The 19,192-nt window shown below is 41.1% G+C and overlaps 1 protein-coding gene and 1 pseudogene across 16 annotated transcripts in view; one reads left to right on the top strand and one right to left on the bottom strand.

Moving 5' to 3' along the window:
• The window catches only part of Celf2 (CUGBP Elav-like family member 2), an 859,338-nt gene that overhangs the window by 800,555 nt on the left and 39,591 nt on the right, over window positions 1-19,192 (top strand). For all 16 annotated transcript variants that reach the window (XM_031359771.1, XM_031359773.1, XM_031359767.1 and 13 more), the window contains 2 exons: window positions 1,025-1,088; window positions 12,657-12,791. In XM_031359771.1, coding sequence (XP_031215631.1) covers window positions 1,025-1,088; window positions 12,657-12,791 — 199 coding nt within the window. The remainder of the gene's footprint in view (window positions 1-1,024; window positions 1,089-12,656; window positions 12,792-19,192) is intronic.
• Window positions 13,888-19,192, bottom strand: part of LOC116082811 — a 10,875-nt pseudogene continuing 5,570 nt past the window's right edge.

Here is a 19,192-nt window from a genome sequence, read left to right as displayed (position 1 = left end):
ATTTTGACAAGTACTTTATCTTTTCTGCTAGTAAAGACCATCTTAAGAATAACTGGCCACTTGCTTGGCCATGTTCCTGTGACCGTGAGCACAGACAGATGCTCTGGGTCTGCAGTCATTATGGTTCTTACCATTGTTCGGGTCTGTAAATAAGAGTGACTCTAGCTGAGGAGCTATTAGCCCTTGGTGGCTGTTGGGGAAAGGAACAAAAAGCCTCTTTTTGTTGGTGTATGGTCCCTGACAATTGCCTGTGCTCCAGGGAAGGTCCCACATCCACTCACCGTGTGCATATGGGTGACATATTAAAAAAAGAAAACATGAAATCCAGAGGGGGATACATAGAAGGGATTAGTGAAGTTGGAGGAGGAAAATGGTGGTCAAAGTATATTGTACACATGTATGAAATTCTTAAAGGGAAAACTGAGCTGAGAAGGAAAGTAGAAGGGAGGAGAAAATGGACCCTGACTGACAGGGATGAGTAGACTGCGGGAGAGTTAGAGCTAGACATGTTTTATTGGGCTCAAAATTTAGCACCTGGTTATGGAGAGAAGTAAATAAGATTATTTGTTCTAAGGCAGCAATGTTAATTCCCTAGTGTCTGTGTTTTTCTTTTCTTTTTCTTCTTTTTTTTTTTAAGATTTTAATCTTATATACATGAGTACACTGTAGCTGTCTTCAGACACACCAGAAGAGGGCATTGGATCTCATTATGGGTGGTTGTGAGCCACCATGTGGTTGCTGGGATTTGAACTCACGACCTCAGGAAGAAGAGTCAGTGCTCTTAACCACTGAGCCATCTCTCCAGCCCCCCCCCTTTTTTTAAAGATTTTGTGTCTGTGTTTTTCAATGGGTATTAAACATTAATATGAATTTATACTTCCAACTCAGGTCACCTTCAGCCTATCAACAAGGAGTGGCAGCCAACTATATAAATTAAATGTAAAGGAAACTAATTTTGTACCCAATCTAATGAGGAATTGTCTCAGCTACACATTGTTCTGACTGAGCTCTTGTGTTTTTGCAGCTTCTGCAGCAAGCCACCTCCTCCAGCAACCTGGGTGCATTCAGTGGCATTCAGCAAATGGCTGGTAAGTCATGAAACATGCCGTTCCCTTTGACCATACTGCTTTCTGAATTGTTGGTTGTTTCAAAGCCTAAAGGAAAGAGGCAAAGGAAACAGTAAAGAGCAGTTCGCAGGTACCAGCATCTGTGTCTTGGGCATTATAGCTGGAGTCAGCTGCTGTAAACTGTTTTCCTGCCTTTGCATCTGTCCTCAGCGCTCACCCTGCAGAACACTTAGGAGGGAATGCAGACTTCTGCAGAGTATATACTTTAGGTATTTGCCAGATGTTTGGTAGTGGAATGATGACTGGGAGATTCTTGGCAATATTCCTATTATCTAAGGACAGTTGAAATGATTAACATATCTAAAATTTTTTAATAATAGATAATCAATAAAAATGTTCTGACCTCCATAACAAAAGCCAAGATCACCAGCATACATTTGATACAGTTTGTAGTCCCTTGATAATGACAATTAACACAACTCCTTTTTTAAACTTTAGTACCCAATTAACAGAACTGTGCATCAGAAGCATTTATATAAAAGTATAATCTTCGCTCTCAGAAGAATCAAAGTGTTACTGATTTGAAAAGCAGCTTATTGAAGGATTCCTTCTCATAATGATCTGTGCCAGTAGCTGCAACAACATGGTGATTAGTGAAAGGTCAGCTCTCCTGTGCCACCTTCCATGCTGACACCTACCCTAGCTCAGGGCCAGGGAGGCAGTGTGTGCAGGGAATCAGAATGCAGGAGGATCAGGAGAAGGCCTTCTCCTTGTTTGATTCCAAAAGGGTAGGTGTGGGAAAGGCACAAAAGAGACTGAGGGAGGCGGTTTAGAGTGAAGCGGTTTTCTTTAATTAAGGATACCTCAAATTAATTAAATGAAATCCACATGTATAAAATAAAAACCAGTTTTAGTTATGCATCACTATAGAAACTCGTCTTTTCCACTTAATTTTTTCTAAATATACACCTTTGGTTAGTTTTGGTGGTGGTGATGTTTATTCTGAAAGGTTTCTCTCCACATGTGTTCTCTGAGTAACAGCCCAGTTTTCCATTGTGGTCCACAAGGTAAGGGCAATTAATTTGTCAGATTGTATAATTTATTCATCTCTATTGCTATCAATGTAATACAGCTTTCAGATTATTCAAAATATATATTTCCAAATGATAAATAGTTAAATGATTGCAATTATATTTAAGAAAACATGTTAGGATGTTAGACTCAGAACTAACAATCACATTGACTGGTTAATGGCTAGTGTATTTATAATCTGTGAAGAAAACTAGAGAGATATTAGTAAAATATTCAGGGGAGTTCCTATGCTTTGAAAGGAAAAGAAAAAAACTCTTGAGTTGTAAACTGCTGAAATAAATGCTAACATTGGCCACATTTTGAAAAAGTGGGAAACTAGTTTCTTTTCTAGTAGCACAGACTCACCCAGATTGAAAATTAGGGGTTTTCCTCAGTGGTAGCCTTGGGCTCCCCTACTCCCAGAGCTGTATTATGCAGAGAAGGTTGTTTATTCCTGAGGCTGTTGCCTAGCATGACTTCCCAGGTGGACAGAATGCCCTCCCATTTTTCATGAGGATGTATGTGCCTCTGTCATGTCAGCTACAGGTCAGGATATTAGCATCTACATGTTCTGTGTGCTCATCTGAAAACTGATGTTATCTAGAAGTCCCCCTAAAAGGTGTCATGGAGCAGATGGCTAATTTAAAGACATTTTGTAAAAACTCTGGGGTTTCCAAAATATCTGTTTCTGAACCTTCATCGCGGTGAATGCAGCACACTAAATTAGCTCATACTGTAAAACCAAATACAGAATAGTCTGTTGTGTGCCAACATCCTGGATAGTTAAAGTATTAAAAAATAGGCATGACAACACTTTCTGTGTAGCTTTATAAAAGTATTTCTCACTTATATGAGAGATTGAGATTCATCTTTCTAAGTATTTAAGGTTTTTTTTTTTCAATAAAGTAATGGATGTCTTGTCCCCAAAATGGGACTTACTTTGGTAGGACTGACTTTTTCCCCTTGCCCTTTACCTACCAATGGGGCCATTCTCATCCCAGCCACCACACTGACTAACTCCTCCAGCTCCCCCTAAAGGTGTTCCTCACTCCCCAGAGTGTCCCAGAATTCCTCAAACTGCTCAGTGCTCAAGGACACACTGCATTCTTAGAGAGCAAGGCCTGCCCAGTAGTTTGATGGCATAGCCAGTCCTCCTGTAAAGGTGCTAGGAACCATTTCTGAACAGATGAGTGAAAATCTATTTATGAGTTGACAGATGTAGATTTGTATTTTGGATGCATTCCCAGCAGAGCGCAAGTCAGATGCCCAGTTTTTTAATTACAAAACTTAGTTTTAGCTGTCCATATAAACTGAAAATCACCAGAAAAACCATTATTACTAACTTCAGAGTTGCATTACTGAGAGTTTGAAGATCTTCTAAATTAAGCATGTTACAGAGTTCATTATATACAACAAATACAGTAGAAGCCATAGCATAATAAAGCTGAGAGAACCCAGGAGGTCGTTTAACCCCACCCCCACCTGGTTTTCAAATGTTTATTGTATGACTGATAGTCTAAAGGTGGGGAAAGTGTAAGAAAGTTTAACAAAGTAAAAGTACACAAACCATCCATTTTGAAACCAATCCTGTTTGTCTCTGAGCAGCTTTCAGAGCACAACAGTCTTTCAGGAGACAGGGATTTTAAAATGGCTTGTTTATATGAGCAAAATATTTTCATCTGAGGAAAGAGCAAAGGCAAACAGAAAAAGAAAACAAAAATAAGTTTTAGATGACATATTACTAAATAATTGCATCAGTAAAATCTAATTGTTAGATTATCCTTTCCCTCTGAGTCACAGAAATCAAGCCACATAGCCCTTAGTGGTTTCTAGGATAGTTAAGAAGCTATGCTATGCAGTATGCTTGCAGGCCCTCCCCTTGCCACTGCAAGGTAAGTTTAAAGTGCTACTTAATAATGCTTGCATCTTGGCACTTACACTAAGCCATACTAAATCATGTGATGCCAGTTCAGAGCATCTGAAGGCTTTCCTTTAACCTGTCATGCTGCAAATGCTGGCTGTCTCTCCTCCTGTCCATCTTCAAGCTCTTCTCCTAAGGAAGCTACACCAGGCTCTCTCCCTTGAGGGCCCCACTATGTTGTCTTTGGTATGGTATATCTCTCCTAATGGCCTTACAATGCTCATTCTGAAGAGTGATTTCATATAAGCAAGCTCTTTTCCCACACCAGATACACCTGGCCTCTATCTTCAGTGTATAGTATGATGAGCTATACTTTATACTGTAGCTATATATCAACTATATGTTTTCTTCAAAAAGTCTTCACCATTTTCCCTTGAAACTACAAACTTTTTATTATTCTAGAAATGGAACTTTTACTAAATATGGAGTTTTATAGCAGACTGGATTTAGAATCAAATCTTCATCAGCTAAACCCCTTTATGTATACTTACTATGCTTCTATAAATGTAAAGGGAGAGAGCCTTCTTTTAATCGATTTGACTTTCCCTTTCAAAACTTCTAACAAAACATACTGAAATTTGGTAAGGGTGGGATCTGCATCTTCCTAAGAGTGCGTACCTTAGGTGAAGGAGAAAGAAAAAGGAGCAGGTATCCTTTGGTCTTTAACTTCTTCATGGCTACTGTAGCACCTTAGAAGACTGTTTAGTGAGAAAATAAGAACACTTCACATTTGCAATTCTTTATTATGCTGCAATCAGAAATGGTTAAATGTTAATGTTGAGACTACAGCCAGCACCATTAAGTGTAGATTAGGATACAGACCTCCCAAAAACCACTTTATGAATATGCAACTGTTAGCATGCCATGTGAGAAGTGGCAAGAAGGGCTAACAAGCTTAGTGCAAGTCATTGAGTTGTGGGTATGGATCCATATTTCAAACCCAGTTAACCTGGTCCAAAACCAGGTTTGTCTGTTCAGTGTCTGGCCAGGCCAGGTATGTTTGCATAAACTCAAGCTGCAGTGATATGCCTACACAGTGATGGCCTAATGGCAGAGCACAAATCCCAGCTGACAGTAGAGCCTCAGAGTGCTAAAGAACTCACTGCTGAGAGCAAGCAGGAAACTGCCTCCCTTCATTCTGGGAAATGTTTCCAATTTATTAAGGCTGCGTATGCCAAACAAGAATATTTTCTAGAACAAGAAGGGTTTTTGTTTTTGTTTTATGTGCATTGATGTTTTGCCTGCATGTATGTTTATGTGAGGGTATCAGATCCCTTGGAACTAGAGTTACAGAGAGTTGTGAACTGCCACCTGGGTGCTGGGAATTAAACCCAGGTCCTCTGGAAGAAGAGCCAGTGCTCTTAAGCACTGAGCCATCTCTTCAGCCTTTTTTTTCTTTTTAAGACAGGTTCTTACCCAGGCTAGCCTCCAAATCAGTATGTGACTAAGAATGACCTTGAACCCATGGCCCTCCTGCTTCAACCCTCTGAGATGTTAGGAGTACAGGTGTACACACCACAACAGCCAGTTTCTGTGGTGCTGGATGCAGAACCCAAAGGTTTGCTTGTGGTAGGCAAGCACTCTATGAGCTGAACTATATCCTATCTCCAGAATCAGACATTCATAGTAAATCATAGAGATCTGAAGCTATAGGTTAAGAGAAATTAGCTACTGAGGAATAGTGCAATTGCTGAACTTTGAATTTGATTAAGCTAATTGCCTTCTAGAAATCTCTAAATTTTGAAAGTAATAATAAATTATGAATTGAAACAGTTGCTTAAAACATCAAAATACTACTTTTGTGAATTTAAAACCCACCTCTGAGAAGATTGTCTGAGAATATCTTTCACAAATAGAGAAGAGGGTTTGTAAAACCAGTGCCTGGGCAGTGTGAGAAGCTCCAGTCAGAGCAGCTCCCAGCATGAAGTGCTCATAGGCCCACAGAGGCTCTGTGTTCTTCCCTGAGTCTCCAGCAGTCCACACCACAGACACTTCCTGTGAATGTGCTAATAGGCCTTATGAGAGTGCTCTGTAACCACCCATCTGTCACTTTTTAACAGACCTGATTGGCAAGCACTTGTAACAACTGACATCTGTTCACACTTATTGATATGCAGATTTATGGTAATTGTCATGAACAATAAGACACAAAATTACCTAAGGTGAACATTAAATTAAATTTTCATGCCCTTCTCCTTATAAATAATTTTTTTAATCTTAAATTTCAAGTAGGAATATTGTGCGTCTGTTTTGTACATAATTTCCTCATTTTGGAGGATTTTTTCTTCTTAAGTAATGAATGAAAACTTCAATCTCCTTACTCCCACTTTTTTTTCTTTTGCTGTCATCATAGAGACTCACTTTTAGATTTCCTAAAACTTAAGTGTTTCCCATGTTTAGTTACCTTAATGCCCTGGCTTTGAGAGGTGCCCAGCTGAGCACAAGTTAAATGTGGCCATTTTTCTTCTCAGAAAAGCTGTTTGCCAAGCCAGAACCAGCTTCCAAGAAGGGTGGCAGGCGCCTTCCAGTCTGCTGCCCTTTCCTGGTGAAAGAGAAAGTCTGAGTAGGGGTGGGAAGAATAACCTACCACAGGAACTGAGAAAGAGGGAGGGCAGGCAGGGAGTACTCCTCACCAAAGGAAGAAGTGAAAGAAACCAGAAGTGTGGATTCCAAAGACGGGGAAACAAAGACCATGCAAGACTGCCTGTGGAGCCCAGGGAGAATAAGGCAGAGTCAGAAAAAAAAAGGGAGGAGAAATCTTACAGTCCCACCAGAGAGCATCTATGGGTGAGAAGCAGCTTAAGGCAGAGGGTAATCTATGCTCTGGAAAAGTCTGGTGAAGGTGGGGAGCAGCTTCACCCACTGTGACCCTGCAGCACCTGCTTTCCTTGCATGGAGCCATTGCCTTCTCTCCAGACATCTGACCCTAGAGAAGAAGGGATAATAAATGAGATTTCTGATTTTGACTGAAACTCTGGCCAGGTACCTGTTTGTGGCAGAAAGAGCCCAGACCTGTCACCAGGGATGTGCTGTTGTCAGTGAAGGGTTGAGAAGTACCATGCCCAGTAAGTTTCCCAAGCTCCTTCTAGTCACCTGGGATTACACCCATTATAAACAGAGCAAGAGATATTGGGAGCTTTTAAACCACAGTATGATGTGAGAAGGCCACAGAGAGGGATGGCCAGGAGAAGTGTCTGACCTGTGTCAGACTGGGTGGAGGGAGAAGGCACTATGCCCTATGCTCACCTACCAAGCATCTTCATGTTCAGCTGGTGTGGTAACACAGCCAAAGAAAGATCAGGGGAGCTTTCCTCAGGCTTCAGAGCTGTCATGTGGCACTACCTAGCTTCCATCTCTGTTGAGTCCACTCTTCAGCTGTACCTGTGGAAACATGAACACAGGCTGTCTGGCGCCTGTTTCCCCTGTGTGTGTGTTAACACTGAAGAAGAGGATCCTTTTCTTTTCCTACCACTCCTTAGTTCCACTTTCTTCTTTGTTTCTCATATATAATAACTGCCCCATCTGTAGAAATTTCATTCAATTGTTTTTTTGTTTTTTTCTGAGAACTTTGGTCTTTTCCAGTTATCTTGGTAAGTCCAAGGTTATATACAACTTTCTGGGATCTTTCACAGAAAAAAGTTTCACACATAACAAGCACACTTTTTTTTCATAAAGTTTAGGGGGTTCGTAGACTGCCTGGACCCCATCAGTGGACTTTGAGCTGTATGGGAGAAAGAATACATAAAGGATTGAGTATCAAGAAAGAGGCCACAGCAACCCATCTGTTCACTGAGGCAACTGTAGCCAGTGATCTGTTTTGTCTGACATGAGTAAAACAGCAGGGGGAGATGGGTGTAAAGAGATCAAATTAAGAAATGAGACAACTGATTCAGAAAGATGACAGAGCACGGGGTTTGAAATGGTTCCTGGTCCCCTTGGTTCTAAGCAAGATTACCCTGAATTTCAGGTACCATAAGCAGTGTTGCGAAGTGCTGTCTTTAAGGCCTGCCATTTCTACCAAGCAGGCCTTGCATTAGGTCATAATGGCCAGATGACTCACTGGACAGCTTTAGTTGTCTTAGATTGTATTGGAGGTTAACGAGATCACTGCAGTAAGCATAAGGAACAGGTGAGTTCTGTGTCACAGCCATATTTCCTTTTGAAATTTTATGCTGTACACTTGTCCCTTCTCTTTCTCCCTGCTCCTTCTAAAGTCGTATGAGGTGCAATTTAATCAAGTAAATGGGCAGACGGAAGAAAAGGCAAAAGAGGCCTAGGTGAGGACCAGGAGGACAGAGGGGACAAATGGAAAGGCTGGACTGGCAGGAGGGAGACAAATGTCTAAGGAAGAAAGCATAGAATGCTTTCAAGTTCCCTAGGACTGCCCCTTCCAGAAACGGCTTCTGAGGACTAGGTATGGTGCTTTGACCTTTTCATACTCCAGCTGCCTGACTGGGACCTACTCAACAGTAGTGCTGCTGTATACCATATGGTTTACCACATGTAAAGCAAGGAGAAGCATGCCTCACTCCTGCTTTGCCCTCATTCTCACGATCTTTACTTGAGATAATATTGCTGTTGCTAGCTGAAGTTAAGAGAACTTACTATTTGAACCCAGCTCTACCCAAGGTCACATTCTTTGGTCTTTACACATATTGATTTCTCAGAAAATAGATTCTATTTTAATTATACTCTAGTTGGGGATCCCAAGGTACAAGCAGTTAGTCAGTTTTCTCCAGATAGCTGGGGTGGAAAAACGCTGAGTTTATGTACATCCAGGCCATCTCAGAGCAGAGCTGCATACTCTTCGCCAGCCCTCACTGTTTTAAGTAAATAGTGATTGTTGTCACCAACAGAATCTTGTGCATTCCAGGTACTAGGAATAGAAGTCAAGGGTAAAAGATGGGATGTTCTTAGGCATGTAGGAACCATGCCTGGGAATAGGGGTCCTAGATCCAGGAAGTGGCAGGTACGTTGACTTATCCCTCTTGCCCCACTACTGAGTACTTAAATGTTATAATGGGTTGTGGACACCATTCCGGAGAAAGGCAGCCATCCCCCATGCCTCAACTAGCCAGTGCCTTCCTCTGCTCCTCTCTCAGCTCTGTCTGATCAGAGGTTTGGTGATAGCATTGAGTGTAGACTTGTCTCTAAACACTAGTAAACTAGAAGGACTTCTCTGTCACTGCCTTCCCCCTCCTCCAGTGTCCAGCAGCCTCCTTGTGCATGCAAGTCTTCATATATAATTTTAATATAAGTGTAAACAGTAAGTTAATGCAGCTGCTGGTAGGATTTCTTTATCCTACTAGTTCCCAATAATGAGAGACCAACAGAGAGACTAAGATTTCTTCTCAAGCTTCCCCTTAATACCTGGGCAGTCTGTCTTAATCTCCTAAACTAATCTGGCTACCTCCCAACCAAGGTCCCAATAGTACTTGAACTTAGGGCCTTCCATGCTTCTTCTGAACTCTCAAGAGATCTCTTTCCCCCTTCCTCTTCATGGCAGATCTGAATCTCCCTTTCCCTGTCTCTTTCTCCTTCCACTGGCTTGTGAAAATCCCGCCCTATTTTCTCTATGCCCAGCCGCCCAGCCATTGGGTGATGAGCATTTATTGACAAGACAAAGAATAAATGGTAAGAACTCTTTACACAGACTTAAGATGGATTCTTGACCTAAGCTGTGTCCAGATTGAAACAAGATATGAGGGCAGAGAAATCAGCAATTGAGTAGCACAAGGATAGCCTTTACACAGAGCACAGACACATTCCACCTACACCCAGTCTTCCTTGTTGCACATTTATTCTCACTGTCTGCACAGGGACTGTCCCAGCATTGCTCTTTAGTAAATATTAGTAGTTACATGGATGAGGGATGGACTGATGGGTAACTAGAGTCTTCTTGAATCTCTCAAACTCTACCCCCTTCCGTTTTCCTCAAACCACTCAGATGCTGACGACTGCAGTGGCCTTTCTGTTTTGCTGCTCTCTGGGCAATGTTTGCCAATAGCTTGTTTTTGCATTGGAGTGATCTTTGAACATCCCCAGAGTATTAGAGTCTATCCTTCTACCTGGCCTTTCTACCAGTGAACATTCTCATCCAGGCCAATTGACAGAAAAACTTGAGACACTGGGTCTAATACTGTGCTTCCCCTTTGGGAAGAGTCAGATGAACTGGAAAAGGCCCCTCTGGCCTGAGCCTATAAAAATAGTCTGTTATTAATTGCTATTAAATGTATGGTATAAGTTTTAATTTCAGTGTTAAATCCTCTTACATGCCCAGCTGTCTGTTGGTGATGTAGTGTGGTCATCTGGTTCACATCATTAGAACATTAGAGGGACTGTTAGTCAAAAATAGGGACAGATGGATCTAGGGAGGAGGCCTCACTCTTTGCAAGATCACTCATGTCCAGGTACTCTTGTCATACTTGAGTATAGAGTGTGTTAAGTGCAGCCTTATTTGGCCTGAATGGGTCTTACCCAAGCAGCTCCCATTTCTCTACTTCCATTCTGCTAAAGTGAAACTGAAAAGTTAGCCCAGTGCTGCTTAATGCCCACAGTGTTTCTAATAATATGCCACTGTTCAGCCATTATCAGGGAGACAAAGAGAGCCTTACTCCCAAACACATTTGATTGCCAGATTTCACAAATTCCATATCCTGCCTCTATGCAATGACACCAAAGAAGTGGGGTTTTTTTTTTCTGGTTTCTACCACAACCCAGCAAGTCCAGTGGCTCCTTAAGGAAGGCAGGGTGCGATTTGTGGCATAATGAGAACTTATTTTACAGCAAAACCCTAACCAGCTTCTTTTCAAATCAGGAAGCCAAGCAATTGAGCACATAGAAACAGTGTTGTTTCGAGGGCTTAGCAGCCAGGCCATTATTTTTGCACTCAGCCAGCTATACACGGCTGGTTAGCAGTCTGTTTAAGAATGTTGTTAGAGAAATCTATCTCTCTTCCCCCGGCACAAATGGACCAATACCAGGCCACTCTTCTTAAACAGATCAAATCTGTTGTAGAGATAGTTATTAAGTATCTGGATTCGAGTCCTAAAACGGTAAAGTTAAGCTGATTACTTGACTCCAAATCTTTCTATATTGAACTCTTTAGCTCTTCTGTATAAGAAGAGAATCCTCGTTGCCTTTGCTTACTGTGAAGAGAGTCATGGGGGTAATACCTGAGGTATTTAGAGAACCTATGGATTAAGAAACAGGAGTGGAGAAGAAAAAGATGTTGATAAGCAGCAAAAGCAACAGGATGGAGCCCATTCTCCAGTCATGTCCCAAGGTCTCTCAACCCATCCTATCCTCTTACACATTATCTGCATTTTGTTTCTTTTTTTTTTTCTTTTTTTTTTTTTTTTTTTTTTTTTTGGTTTTTCGGGACAGGGTTTCTCTGTGTGGCCCTGGCTGTCCTGGAACTCACTCTGTAGTCCAGGCTAACCTCGAACTCAGAAATCCACCTGCCTCTGCCTCCCAAGTGCTGGGAATAAAGGCGTGCACCACCAACGCCCGGCTTGCATTTTGTTTCTTAACTTTTACTAATCAGAAGGTCATTATAGTTAAAAATATATTGGCTATAGTTTTAATGTGTGTGTTTGTGTGTTAGAAAAGAGAAAGACAGGTAGGCAGGCAGGCAGATAGACAGACAGACAGGATATGTCTGTCTACTACCACATACATGTGTAGACCCGAGGTGGCTTGCAAGAGGCGGTTCTCTCCTTCTGTCATGTGGTCCTGAGGATAGATCTCAGGCATCAATGGAAATACAGCTAAAGCGATTTAAGGCAGTGTCAGTTTCTGCTCCTCCCACAATGAGTTCCTACTGTGCAGATAATAAAATAAATCTGAAGACAACTGCAATCACTAACATTCAGGGAGTACTTACTTGGGTCATGCCAGAGTAATTTGCATTCATCATATTCATTTGTATAACTGCATTCAGGTACAGTTAGCCTGGCCACCAAGAAACCAGGAGGCTAAGTCATTTGCCTATATATACATATCTGGAAAAATAACAGAGTCAGGATTAGAACCCGTGCCAGTTGAATTTCAGAACAGGAACATTTAAGCAAGGAAGTATAATTCCTCTGTGATATCTGTGCACCTGTAAGATTAGGGAGTGTGGAGTTTACCCAAGGCTTGTCCTGTTCCCACCTCTGCCCACACTCCCCCTTCTCACGACAGCTAAGTCCCCGTTACCCTGGCAGGTCTGTACAGAATCCTTTCTTAACTTCCATAATTACCTCTACAACCCTGAGAGAAGACGGCCCTGAGTTAGGATGCCCTCATTGAGCTGTCTGTTTAAAAGCACTGGATACAGTGCAGGTACCCCTTCTTACTATTCCATCTCTAGTAGTAGAAGATGACCTCACTAACACTCAGGAGGTATCCTCTGAGCAACTGAACCCAGTTTCTATTTAAGACATAATTAGACATATTCCCAAGGCACTTGTGATGGGAAAAGCACAGGATCAAGTGCAAGGGATGGTGGGTGTGGGTGTGGGTGTGTACGTGTACGTGTGTGTGCACTCACTTTCATTTTAGAAACTGGAAAATTTGGGCCTGTGGCTGATATTACTTTTCTCTTTCCTCTACAGGCATGAATGCTTTACAGTTACAGAATCTGGCCACACTGGCTGCTGCCGCAGCTGCCGCTCAAACCTCAGCCACCAGCACCAATGCAAACCCCCTGTCCAGCACAAGCAGTGCCCTGGGAGCCCTCACAAGTCCTGGTGAGTGGGAAGCCTGCTGCCACAAGCCACATCTCCATGCACCCAGAGGCAGGGAGTAAGGTTGGAGTCGGAAACCCGCACAGTGTCTCTGCCTTGTTAGAGTTCCTACTTTCTTAAGAAGAAACTTGAATGAATGTGTTTTATTTTCCAAGGGCAAAATGAGACAAGTTTTCAATGAAGAACTTCACAGTCTCTTTATTTTTACAAATGTTTCCTTTCTTTCTTCTAATACTTAGGTATTAATTACTACAGCAACCCTCAGTCTCACACTCCACTTTTGTGTTCTGTTCTCTTAACGGGGAAAAAAGTTTAAGAATTTTCTACTTAATCCAAACTGATCTCTTCAGTGTTGACTTTCACACCAACTCTATCCTGTACCTTTGAGTTTAAAATTCATGATGTAGTAAAGGACATTGTGCATTAAATTATGGTCACATTCTGGCTTATGTAATTGGATTTTTTTTTTCCTTAGAAATTTTGTTCGCCTTATTCATAGGCTAGTAACATTTTTTTCTTTTTTGTACAAAAAAGACCTAATATGGTAGCATACTTACCATGAATTGTTTTCTTTATTTTTAAAAAATGAAGAGAAACCAGGATGTCTCCTTGGCTTCCTTTCCTGAATTTTCCGGTCCTCTCCTTCTCTGTAACCTATGATGGAGTGTGCTTGAACAATCCTGCTTCTAACCCTGAAAATCCCATGACCTTCTATCACCTGTGTCCAGATGATTAGCTAAGTGGTGACAGAACTTTATTGTAAATATGCAAGGTTTTCTTATGGAAAAATAGGAAATGAAAGCCCCAGAGTATTCCCTACAGCCTTCTCGAAAAGTCTGACTTCAGGAAGCAATGAAACACACTCCTCAGACCTGTAGAACTGAAGGGGAGACAGCCCTTGGATCTTTATAAAACATTATTTATCTAGAAAGAAAAACCCAAGCAATGTTTATAAGAATCTCCTGAATTTAGTGTGCTAAAATCTCTAGACAACAGCCCATACATATGGTGATTTATTTCTTTCAAGTATTTTCAAAATACACCATTTCTCTATGTGGGCTTTACTTTTTGGAATAAATGATATTCATGAAAAACCAACTTTAGGGGAGGATTGGTTTTCACATTTTTATTGAAGGGCGAAAGGGAACGGGGGTCTCTTCCATCAGCAGGAGCAGTCACAGGTTCTTCAGCCTTTGCAGGCTTGGGCCCAAAGGGAGGGTCCTGGGGGGCGGCACATCAGGCATGTTCCCATTATCTCACACAGGCAGCTAGTAGTGTGTGGCCTGGTATAAGGGCTAACCATGGGCGTAAATATAACAGGGCCCAGACAGAGAAGGACACCGTCAGCATTGGCTCCTTTGTCCAGGCATTCTTGAGGAAGGTGGAGATTGTTCTGGCCATCTTGGTCTTCGTGGAGACTGAAAAGTCAACTTTTGACAATATTTTCAAGAAATGAACATATAGTTTTAATAACTCCTTTAGTGACCCTATACTAACTACTTTTCTTATTCTGGCAAAAATATCTTAAACAGATATTTTATTTGCTCACAGTTCAAGAGTACAAGTGTATCACAATTGGGAAGTCATAGCTGCAGGACCTTGAGACTGCTGGTCACATTGTATCTATAGTCTGAAGCAAAGGATGAATGCTAGCACTCAGCTCATGGTCTCCTTTTTATTTAGTCACCCCTCCTGATCATAGAATGGTACAACCTATGTTCAGTTAAACGTCTCTGGAAATATTCTCACAAACACAGCTAAAGGTTTGTCTCCTAGGTGGTTCTAGATCTTGTTAAGCTGACATTCAATTTCAAGCATCACAAACAACTTTAACATCACTAGTTTCTCCCTTATGAAAACAACAGTGATTTGCTTAAAATATATTACATGTGAAAATATTCTAATTCGGGAAGTAATATCTATAAGTTATATTATAATAGTAGACAATGCCTTTGTGGTAGAAGAATGAAAAATTGAACCAGAAATATATAATACCTAGGAGTCTTTAAGTCTTTCAGGAGACCTCAGAAAATAAGAAATAAATATTAATTTAAATGGCATAAGGTTGTTGACAGTGATAAAACTGAATAAGGTATAGAGTGACGGGTCTGAAGGAAGTTAAGCCCTCTATCAGAAGGTGGCAAAGCCTGAATGAAGTGAAAGAAACCATGTAGTCTTCAGAAAAGGACAGATGCAGTGAGGGAGGGAGCAACTTGGAGTGATAGTAAGTTAGCAAGAGTAGTGCTACTCCCAGGAATGAGGGGGAAGGAGAGAAAACAGTGGTGCTTAACTAGGTGTGGTGTCTCATACCTTTAATCCCAGCACCTTGGGCAGAGTGGACTAGGTCTCTATGTGGTTCATCTCTTTGAGACCAGCCTGGGCTACGTAATGGGTTCTAGGAGAGCTAAAGAAAATAGTGAAACACTGTCTCAAAAAAAAGAAAGAAAGAAAAGAAAACAGGCCTATGTTACTGGATCCATAGCCGTTTGTGTTAGCTCTCCCATCACTCTGACAGAATAAATGCCTACATAACTTGTCTTGCCTGTGATTAAGAGGGTTCAGTCCACAGTCATTTGGTGCTGTTTCTGACCCCATCACAAGAAATTTCACTGTTAGTGAGAGAATAGCTTAGAAGGCTATTTGTCTAATTGCAACAGGAAGTAAAGACAACATACAGGAAGTGACCAGGACAAGATACAACTTCTGACAACATGTCCTAGTGACCTACTTCCTCTAGGTAGGTCCCAACTCCAGAAGTTATTATACGTTTACAAAATCATGCCACTAGCTAGGGGATACCCTCTCAACATATGAGTATATAGGAGACATTCCAGATACAACTATAATACCATTTCAGCCAATACTTTGAAAATCATGAATTGTTTATTTTGAATTGTATTTTTGGGCTTTTAAGACAGGGTCTCACTATACACCCCTGGCTGGCCTGGAACTCAGAAAGATCAGCCTGCCTCTCTCCTAGGTACTGAATTTAATGCAAGTGCCACCATGCCTGGCTATAAATTTTATTTGAACCTTCTTAAAACGGAGGGTGCTCAGCCTAGGGAGATGGCCTGTGTCAGAAGGGAAGTTTAATTATTTGAAAACATCCCACATTCTTACAGCCAAAGAGAAAATGTATTTGAAGATGTTTTTACCTCCCTCCTGCTGTGGTCAAAATGTCCCATTAGCAGTGAGTCCTTCTCTGTGCTGCCTGAGCCCTGAAAGGGGTCTTCCCTGCATAATAGCCAAGAGGACGCCATTAGAACCTCTAGGTGTGGCAGCAAAAATTATTTAAAACTAAGATTTTGATTAACTTTCCTATGTAACTAAATTTTTTTTATTTAAATAAAAGTAAATGTCCCTAATTTAAGTAAAAGTCTCTAACTTCCACCAGGGGCTCTTGCAGAGATGTAGAAAATATGGTTAGTTATGTTAGTAACATTCCTGCCTCTATTCTTCCCCAGGATGATGGCTCATAAGATAAAGTGTTAGATGCCAACACAGCACTAGTGCTACTGCTCATACTTTAAAATGATAGTCCGTGAGCTCACTGTCTGTACCATTAACAGTCATACTGTAAAATACATGAAGCCTCATCTTCTCACTTCTACACAGGGCTTGAATTTACCCTGTGTTTAAAAATGTCTTGTAATTTCCAGACAAATTCATCTACAAAGGAAAGGGACAATTTAATCCCCAAACTATTAATTTTTTTCATACTTGTAAATTTATCTTTTCAATTTTGCATACTGAGAAAAAGTCTCCCTACAGCATTATTATAAATGATTTTAAATAGTCTTGGCTTTAAAACATGAAAGATTAAGCCTTAATTTTTGTTTAAAAAAATCCCCTTAAGCAATAAATAGGTTCCTTTGTCTCATGGCCTTGAAATAAAAATTAAAATAGTTTAAATTGCCCGTGGTTAGAATAAGTGTTTCATGCAATTATCAGATAGTAGTGAATAAAATTAGAAATTAAATCATGAAAGAATAAAAAGCAGGTAAGTGCATATTGTTCCTTTTATGAGTTCCTTGTGGGTCTTCTGGAACCTAATTTAATCGTGTTTCTTTTCTTTTGATAGGCTAATTTTTCTTTTATTTACTTCAGTCTTCTATTTAGATAATTAATTCTTGGGTCATTTCCTATTGCCCACTTTGAACCTGTTTTTGAGAATCATGTTTGTTTATAGAAAGAGACAAACTGTGTGTCCAGCAGATAGCTAGGTATTAAAGGCAGTAATATTTGTCCCCTACTGTGTTTATAGATGAGTTGTTTTTATTTGGTAATGTTCGGAGCTTGGAAATCAGCATTACAGCATTACTTTCACCATATGTGAACTTGTCTATTGTGTTATTTCTTAGCCTCCTGTTTTCTTTCCTTTTTTTTTTTTTTTTTAAGGAAAAAGATGTTTTAAAATTCTCCAAATGTGTCTGTAAGTGCAGACTCAGTCAAGTGCACACTTCAAGATAATGGATAATTTCTTTCAATAGCATAATCTTTATTCCCACTGCTGACTCTTCAAAGAGTTCTCCCTTAAATTCTCAGCAGTCTTTCTCCCTATCTTCAGTCTCCTCGAAGACTGCAACAGGCTGAGCTCCAGGGAAATACTGATGCGACCTGCTGAGCACTTAAGGCAAGAGAAAGAGAGAGGTGTTTTCATGGGCTCAGGTCCACCATGCCACGCCCCTCATACAGATGACTGCGGAGTGGGTGCTGTCCCTGTTCATATCCGTGTCACTCAGGCAGATGCATAGAACAAGATACAAAATCTGTCCCTAGAGGTTACCCTGCAGCCTTTCGGTTTGTAGGAGGCTTTATCTTAAATGTGCCTATATCTGCATCACCAGTGAACCTGTGCGCCCTGTGGAAAAAAGTGAGTCACAGATTTCCAAGTCACACGTATGAGCTTTTCAGTGTGTGAAAGACAAGTGTATTAACGTGTGTTAGGCCCTCCATTGCTCCCAAGCAATGACTTGTAGGTATCTATGCCAAGGCCCAGAGCCATAGGTAGAAAAGGCACACAGTGACACCTAAGCTTCAAGAAGTCCAAAACCAAGCATCTCCGCTGACCTTCCTACTCCACAGCCTGATAGGATGCAGTGGCTGAGTCTCAATCCTGACATGGCAGCAACATATATATCTCAGCAGTCCTCAGCCTGCTTGGTCCATCCTGCAAGTGCCATCTCTCCCAGCCTAATGGAGACTCTTGTTTTCACTTCCTCTATTACTACACAGGCCCCAGTGCAACTTCCATGCTCTACCCTGTTGAGAACTTTACATTTGGCTCAGTGTGATCTAGGCTAAAGTAAAACAAGCTCCTGAGTGTGGTGTTCTTTCGTCCCTGCTCCTGGGGTGTCTTTTCACCACATGCCTTGCTGTCCCTCCTTTCTTCTTGCACTCTGCCTTCCTAGAATGTCAGCGTTCCTCCTTTGGCTCATTCTTGGAAAGCTCTCAGCCGTCTCCTGCTTAGAGCAGAGCTTGTTCTTGATGTGGCATGTAGGTGTAGAATTGGCTTTTGATTTGTTGAGACAAGATCTCATATTACCCTGGCTGGCCTGGAACTTGTTATGTAGAACAGGCTGGCCTTGAACTCCCATAGATCTACCAGACTCTACCTCCTGACTGCTGGGATTAAAGGTGTGCACTACCATGACAGCTTAAAAGTGGCTTTTTAAAAACCACATATTACTACTTGTGTAAATCAAACCACAGGAAAGGTTTTTTAATTGCTAGAAATTGTTTCAAATAGCTCAGTAGTTACATTTTAGTAATCAGTGCATATGTCTTCCTCATCGATTAAGTCTTCCATGGAGTATGATCACTCTACTATAAATGCTTGAGTCAATAGCAGTTTCTTCATAGGAACCTTCCAGGAAGGAGTTCCTGGAGGGCAGAGGAGGTAGAAGATCTGTGCCTACATGAGATATGCATCCTGTGAATGTCATACCATGTTTCTTTTTGCTGCCAAAGTGCATGCTTCATCCCTCCATCGTAACACTCACCATATCGTCTCTGTAAGACAATCATTTGAACATATGCCTTTGTTTCACACTCTAGTCAGTGGTTCTCAGGCTTCCAAACCCTGTGGCCCTTTAATATAGTTCCTCATGTTGTAGGGACACCCCCAACCATAAGATTATTTTCATTGCTACTTCATAACTATAATTTTGCTACTCTTATGAATCGTAATGTAAATATCTGATATACAGGATATGTGATATGCAACCCCAACGTGCACTCAACCCAGAGGTTGAAAACCATTACTCGGGCTAGGAATACACTTTCAAAGTAGAAAGATTTTATTCATAATTCCCCCTTGATTTGAAACATCACACTAGCTTCCAAAGGCTTACTTTGTTTTTCTTTCTTTCTTTCTTTTTGGTTTTATTTAGTTTTGATTTGTT

Source organism: Mastomys coucha, unplaced genomic scaffold (assembly GCF_008632895.1).
Source record: "Mastomys coucha isolate ucsf_1 unplaced genomic scaffold, UCSF_Mcou_1 pScaffold7, whole genome shotgun sequence".
Lineage (NCBI taxonomy): Eukaryota > Metazoa > Chordata > Mammalia > Rodentia > Muridae > Mastomys > Mastomys coucha.
The sequence above is the reverse complement of the archived record's forward strand: the minus strand, read 5'-3'. Positions and strand labels throughout refer to the sequence as shown.